General features: G+C 33.9%; 1 protein-coding gene across 4 annotated transcripts in view; it reads left to right on the top strand.

The window, feature by feature from the left end:
* The first annotated feature begins 1,215 nt into the window (after positions 1-1,215).
* The window catches only part of LOC148619782 (uncharacterized), a 94,004-nt gene continuing 87,214 nt past the window's right edge, over positions 1,216-8,005 (top strand). For 2 of the 4 annotated variants that reach the window (XM_088580040.1, XM_088580044.1), the window contains exons 1-2: positions 1,216-1,334; positions 7,105-7,293. In XM_088580040.1, coding sequence (XP_088436166.1) covers positions 1,271-1,334; positions 7,105-7,293 — 253 coding nt within the window. In that variant the 5' untranslated portion in view covers positions 1,216-1,270. The remainder of the gene's footprint in view (positions 1,335-7,104; positions 7,294-8,005) is intronic. The other 2 variants (XM_088580042.1, XM_088580041.1) reach the window with 2 other exon arrangements.

Below are 8,005 nucleotides of genomic sequence, written 5' to 3'. Positions count from 1 at the left end.
TTTAAATCAGTTGTTAAAAATCAAATGTGCTTAGTACAAATATTCATTGTTAGATCTATGGTGTAAATAGTTTGGACTAAGAATTTACCAAAGCAATAGAATGGAAATAATTGAAAGAAAAAAAACATGAGTTTCTCCCTTTGATTTTCTCCATTTTTACATGGACTCATAACTAAATACAGTGAAACCTATATAAAACAAACCCAGAAATAAACGAAAAACCTTTCTAAAACGTTAATATTCTAAAGTCGCTTTTTAACTGATGTATTACAATTTTTTCAAACATTTTTTAATGTACCAGGAATTAGGTGCACTATTGAATCGTGTATGTAACCAAAAAAACTCACTTCCAATAAAGAGCCAATCCTAAATTCGAAGAATGGCTTCCTTCCATTTATTCATCAGAACTAGAAATTAAAGGGAATACTGACACACTTTCTGTGTCTTTTTAGACCTTTACATATAATTCAACAACTGTAGAACAGTTATCTCATAACACATATATTGGGCAAACGAGACGCCTTTGAATTAAAATTATAATTTTCCCTTTGAATAATATACCAGATTCATCAGTTCATAGTGGTTGTAAAGGTATCCCAAAGTTAGTAGCCACTATTCTGACTTCCTAATTAAGGCTTTTGGGTATATTATATAAAATACGTATCATACATTGCCGAAAACATTTTTATTTCCTACAGCTAAATCTTACTTAGAAATAGTCTGAAAAAAAACGTAGAATAAGTTTATGAATTTTATATATCTTCTTTTGATTACTGATTTTACAAACTTTGCCCTTTGGCAATTTCGGAAACAATTAGTCAGAATGTAAGCGGAGGTAAAGCGGCCTGCTAGGAAACCTGGTTAAACCCATTATTTTTTTCAGAAATACATGTACTAAGTCAGGCAATGCGGATGTTTCTAATTTGCTCATTTGATTTTGATGCTTTGTGTGTGTGATTTTAGTTACTCTGTGTTCTTTGTTGTGAATGTCTGTTATCCATGTCTGGTCTAGGTCCCTTGATTGCATTCTTTTGATTACCGCTATGGCCTTGGTTCCCTTGATTACTCTCTAACTTTATAGTTTTTTTGGCCTTGATATTGCCATGTATTATATGATCTTTCCTCCTATTGACAATTTCAATTGACCAGTCATTAACGTTTGTTCGTGTATAATTTATGTACAAGGAAATGTTTCATTACCATTGTTTTCCGGTTTATACATGTTTGAACACGCATTGACTAGAATTTTTTTTTTTTAAATATTGAAAATATGATTTTTATTTCAATACTTTTTGTAATGATGTGGACTTATGTGATAGAATCTGTGGAAATAGGTAGGCCATTCCTCATTGTATTATTCCACTAATATAACAAATTAAACTAATTGAACAGTTTCATAAAGATACACACTAAATATAATTATTTGCATTCCGCAATGCTTAAGCAATATCTTATTAACTATATGCCGAGCGAAAAGTTATAACACTTTACATAAAACTAGTAATATGTTGCAAAAGTGTACAAATGTACTTCATTAGTGTCGTCTTCCAAAACTATATTTATGTGTTAATACTTTATGTCTAGGAAGTATTCGTGATACTACATTCTCGTCCATGTTTTAGAATACAATACAAACTGAATTATGATATCAGTGACCAAATCAAAACTTGCCTCAACTTGTTTAATTTTCAATTATAAAGCATTTTTGGGTCAAATTAAGTCTTATAAAACGATACGAAAAAGGAAAGTGTGAAAACGGAAATACCACCACTTATAAGGTTATTTTAGTTATATGTAGAAGTGTCTACCCTGGTTACGTACTTTGGTTGCCGACGATCTCTAAGTCAAGTTCAGTCTATAAATAGACTTCCTTGACAAAAATTATGACATTACTGTGATTCCAATATGCATATATCAGTATCTGTTGGCTGACGGCCAACCTTAATAGTTTTCAATTATGCATATATCAGTATCAGTTGGCTGACGGCCAACCTTGATAGTTTTCAATTATGCATATATCAGTATCTTTCTGACATTTATAGCTTTTACTTTCTTAATAGAGTATTGGCTAATTTTGATTTTTCTTAAGAGTGTACCCTCTTTTGTCAAGAAAAAAATACAGAGCTCTTTAATACCAACCATCTGTGGTAAGTAAGTAAGTAATTAATTATTTTAATAAATTTAGTGACTTGTGTTAACATAGATGATAACTATGTTACATCGAGTAAGTATAATGTATCAAACATCCGGCCCTTTAGACAGCTCATATTTAAATCATTTTATAGAGAAACAATGATATAATCACGGATTGTTAATAGAACATCTTTAACGTAATGACAGAAAAGAAAAAAAAAGAATATGAGAACAGAAGTATTATAATCAAAGTCTTCAAAGTCGCTAACCGTCAAATATTCTCTGTCACTGATCTTGGCTTACTTTAAACATCCGAAACTGCACTAACGCCATATGTTCTTAAATCGGGTGACTTCCGCTAAAATCTTGGTTTCCTTGATATGAGTGCTTACTCGTTCGTGACCGTGATGACCCGCTTGTTTTAAATTACTCGGAGCCAGATTAAACAACTTGCAATGGCTATATATAGATATCGGGGTCCTGATAATATATATATGACCTATATATAGCCAATTATAAGGAGCCGCTGTGTTTTTATTGGAAACTGGGTTATATCACATAAATTCAATGCTTATCGATCATTTCATCTTTTAATGTAAACTTCCGTTCTCATACAAGCAAAAAACACCCATAGACATGTGTATGATATTTTAATAGAATTACGTTAAACAATATTATCATTGTAAAAAAGAGTGGATAATTTCTTTCTGCCTAAATCTAGTCGTATGTTGAGGTTTTATATATCGGATAAATCAGGATAGCGATGCGATAAAAAAATGTAATAGAGAATCGTAGTGAGTTCTATGACTTAGCCAATTTGACTTACAGTCAACGTAGTTACTTAATGCGTCTGCAAAATGTAATGTTCGGTGTGCAGTCAATCCGGTTAAACGTCAAATCTAAAGGTAACATATATGGTGAAATATGCTAAAAAGTCAAATAACGACACGAAGGCTTATTAATGACCAACATCTCCTTATTGTGGATGGTCGCATTTTGCGGAGGTGTTAAATTACTTTTTTAAGGCCTTAACCAATCCTTTTAATGTAAGATAAAAATGAGCTGAAACAAAATAAAACATCATACAATTCACTCAGTAATATGTCCAATTTTCCTTTATGGAATATCTCAACATACAACACAAGGAAAAAATGGATTTCCAATTAAAGAATGTTCACAGTTAAAATAAGATAGCTGAGGTCATATTAAGCAAATATTATCTTTTAAAAAATATATCCGACGCATTTTCTCGCTTTTTTTTTTATTCCAAATCCGATAAGAGATTATTTGGTGAACTGTTTGACCACTGTGCTATATTTCGTATTTCAGTTAAGCTATTTCCAATTATTCAATATGTGAAAGATTATTCATTAGTCAAACAATAAACGTGATTGAAAATATTCCGGATACCAATACCCTTAATTGAGCCTAGAACTTTACGGTTGCTATCATAATGGTTAAACATCATGGATGTCACGTGATGTCAAAGCGAACTCAATACCGACTGCGTCGGATAAATGACAATACCATCCAAATTACCTGCATAAGAAATAATCGGTTACTACAATACTAGTACACTGGATTTGGAGTAGTAACGTCAAGTACTAGATATGTAAGTTTAGATGTAGTGTAGTCCTTAAAAATGACTTGTTTTTATAAGGTTGCAATAAGGGACCGAATAACTATTTTTGAAACAAAGTTCCAAGAATAGACAATGATATGAAATGGATGATGAAATGAAAATGAAATGATGATGAAATGAAAAATGGGATGGGACACAAGGATAATAGTGACGACAAAATATGATTGCTGCTGGAAATAGGGAGAGGTGGGTAGGGTCGGGCAATATAGACTTCTTTGGCGGAGCCCAATGGTTTTTACTCCGGTAGAATTCAACAGGATTCTATAACGTGCGAGGAACGTTGCATCTTTCTCACCACATTGCACCACTTTGGTTTGCGGTCAGGTTTTCCGTATTATGACCTGACGACCCCAGCATATCACATGCCAAGGGTACCCCATTCCACCAACTGGGGCACACTACCCAGTTGCACTGTGGGTAAAGTGCCCTAGGGTTCTGAGCACTAATCGGATTTTACGACAAGCTTGGCGCCGCTCGGGTCTATTCGTTTGACACCCGGGCCGCACGGGGCGGTAGATATCTTGAACATAGTTACGATTATTCATGGTTAAGATGTCAGCAAGATTTATAACAGAAGAATTATCAAATTCGCTTTGAAGGATCTCCAAATAGTTAAGCCATGTGATTTATAACAGTGGAGGAACAAATCGGCTACGAGAGGAGCACAATTAGCCCCATTGGAATACAAGCAATCTGTGTATATACAGTAAATGAGTATAAATATTGTCAACTAAAATTTAGTACATTGATCATATCTGAATATGTCCAGTTAGTCTATTTAATCCTATTTAATCAGTTAAGAAATGAATTGAGAGCCAGATATTTCAAAAGACCATTTGATAAATATGACAACTTTTCCTAAATGTAACCAGGGTGGCTATACTAACACGAATTGTACACTGGTTTTGTTTTGATAAGAAGACAATGTAAAAAAAAAGTAATAAATACTGCATATTACATAAAAAAACTGTGTATAAAATTCCAAACAAACACAATACTCCTTTGTAACTCAAAAGGCCACCGACGTTGGGATTGAACGAAAAGTTGATACGGAATCTGATACAGATTTTAAAATGTCATGTTCATACTTTGCTACACGTTCAGTGTTCAAAGTAGTTGTGCGATAAAGGGTGTATAAATTAGTGTATGGTGTAATATAAGGTATACGCGGTGTGGTATAGGGTCTGTGATATAGGGTAAAGAACCATCACTTAAAACGGATTTGCAAAAAATATTTTAATCTAAATATATGATGATACTTAATAAAGTTACAAAAAGTTACAAAAAAAAAAAAAAAAAAAAATGAAACAATTATTTTATCAAGCTTGTATCATATAAGCATGTAGTAAAGCTATAACGTAGGTAGACAGGTGTTTACGGTGTTTACAAAATGCTGAAATATTTAATTGACAACATATGTGCCCAGTGTGGTGGACGTGTTTTTCAACAAACGGTCGGCATTCAATGGGAATAAATTGTGCTCCTTTACATGCTGACCTATCCCTTCACTCTTGTGAAGCTGACTTTATAGCTGATCTGATCAGAAAGAAAGAATATCGTTTGGCTAGATCCTTTAATCTCAGTTTCCGCTAAATAGATGTAGTATTATCTTAAAACATTCCTAATTTCGGGGATTTGATACATCGCATCTACCCCAAAGAACTTGAGATACAGGATACTACAGACACTGTAAAGTCAGCCTCGTATCTTGACCTACACTTAGGAATCTGTGGTAAAGGAAAACTATTGACCAAACTTTAAGACAAACGTAATCACTTTTCATTCAGAATTGTCACCTTTCCTTTCATCCCTTCAACACCTGCGTACGGAGTGTTCTTATCAAAACTCATACGTTATACAAGAGCTTGCCCAAACTACGCAGACTTTTTGTATCGCGCTAGGACTTTAACAAATAGGTTTTGGAACAGGGTTATGTTGCTACAAGATTGAAGTCATCACTACAGAATTTTACGATGGTGAATTCGTGGATCGATATGGTGTATCAATCTGCATCATGAAAACTGATTTATTCAACGGGTTATAGTTTTCCTTTCTTCGTTTGTCTACCCCGGACTGGACTTTTTATGAGCAACTCGGCGGGCGTTTCTAAAATACACAACGTAACTGTCTATGGAACTAAGTTAATACAACTTATACAACTGTATTGGACGTTTAAGAATGATCAAATCATAAAATGGACTTCGCGAGGTGGCTAGTAGCCAATGCATTTCCACGTCAGCTTTATGACGGTAGCTTTTCTGATAATAGCACAACTTCTGATAGTATAAAGCATTCTTGTATAAATCTTACGCTTAATTGCAGATATATTCCGCGAACTAGTGATAATAGATGATACTTCCGCAGGTTATTCCTCAAATCTTCAAGCTGAAATAAAGTTTGAAACCATAATAAAGAACATAAAATAACCAAATTAATATGTACAAATGAAAAAGGTAAATGAAAAACTCAGACTGCACCACAAACTGGGAGCATTAACCAGGTGCAACGATAGGGTAAGCGTTCTCTGCTTTTCTAAAACACCTGCGAAGGTGCTCATACAATGTCAATTCCAGGGTAGACGAAATAGCCATGAAAACTGTAGTACGGTGAACAAATCAGTTCTCATGGTGCAGATGGATACACCGTAACGATCTACGAGTTCATGATGAAGACCATAAAACTTCTATAGTGATGATATAAAATTGTAGCAATATGATCATGCTCTACAGGCCTAATTGTAAGAAATCAAACACGCTACAGAAGTCTGGATCTGACATGACAGTTAACTTCTAGTGGTTAGATTGTACACTTTTATAAATCAAACTCAGACCTATTTGACCTAAGTTTAAGGTTTGGTTAATTGCGTAAAATTTTTCCACGGTTGCCAGATTTTAAAGGGGGAGTTGTGATCACGCTTAAAAACTTTAAACCCGCCGCATTTTTGCGACTGTCCCAAGTCAGGAATTGCTGGCCTCTGTATGTCTTGTTTCGTATTCCCCTTTATTTTGTTTTTTTATGTTACTTGATTATATAGGGCACCACTTTCGCTGTACCTGAGTATTATGATGTTTTTGGGCCAGCTTCAGTTTGTCCTGTGATATTAGGGTTTCCTCGTCCTTCACTGAAGACCAATGGTTGGCCTTGGGCTGACATTTTCATACTGGTTTTGTCCTATTGACATATACACCATACCTATTCCTTTTATATTTTGTACTTACGGTCATAATGGTATGATTATAAAACCAATAAACATACAAATGTAAGGTATATAACAATGAACTGATTAAGAAAATGAAAGAATATTACTGATATTTTTTTTGTTATTGTAGAAAATACAGATTATGACGTGTTTCTGACAAACACTACTACAACATATAGTGACATTCCTCCAGACTGTAAACTGCTTGGAACTGGCTTAAGTGGGAAAATGAGAAGTAACATCACATTTAATTTCACTACAGAAAAAACTTTTTGGATCGGTGCTAGGGTAACATTTCAGCGGAAGTTAAACCCTTTAGGTAGGTTTTGTGTACAAATGTTGTATGAGGGAAGACATAAGATATTGTTAAAAAGAAGAAATTAATATCCGAAATATGAGTAAAGCAAGAATATGAAACAGACAAAAGTAACACAAATTAACTAGAATAAATGAGCAACCTGGTCTAGACAAAAAACTAGGATATAGACCGGATGCATCGTTTATGAAAATAGTTCTCTGCTTCTCCAGAAACATGGTAAAAAAGTCGATTTAATGGTCGAGGTGACCTTACCATAAAGATTAACAAGTTCAAGATGTTAACCGTAGAATGCTTGAAGTAAACCAGATTGTTGTGGCAACATAACTTAGTTGTAAAAAGTACTTTTAAGAAGTTAAGTTTGATAAAAAAAAAAAGTACGGGTTGCTTTGACAGGCTCTGGCATAACTTATGAACTAGGAAATTTTGTCAAAGATAAATAAATAATTGACAATTGTAAATCAAAAAGCGTCGCGTTTGTCGTATGTTTTCCTGGAAATTGATCTGAAAGTTGTTCAGTACACACCCACCAATGCGTGTAGTGTCTTTATCTCGATTTGTGAGTATATTGATATGATAGAAAATCTTAAATGTAGTCGCTTTAGTGAAGAAGCAAATGTCTTAAGATGCCGTATGATATAATTTTTACAAGGCCACAATTACCATTTGATTGACGGAAAATAACACACACACACACACATACACACGCACACAC

This window comes from Perna viridis, chromosome 4, assembly GCF_037379345.1.
Source record: "Perna viridis isolate PV_CMFRI_1.1 ecotype Kerala chromosome 4, ASM3737934v1, whole genome shotgun sequence".
Taxonomy (NCBI): domain Eukaryota; kingdom Metazoa; phylum Mollusca; class Bivalvia; order Mytilida; family Mytilidae; genus Perna; species Perna viridis.
This window is presented reverse-complemented; position numbering and strand designations above follow the sequence as displayed.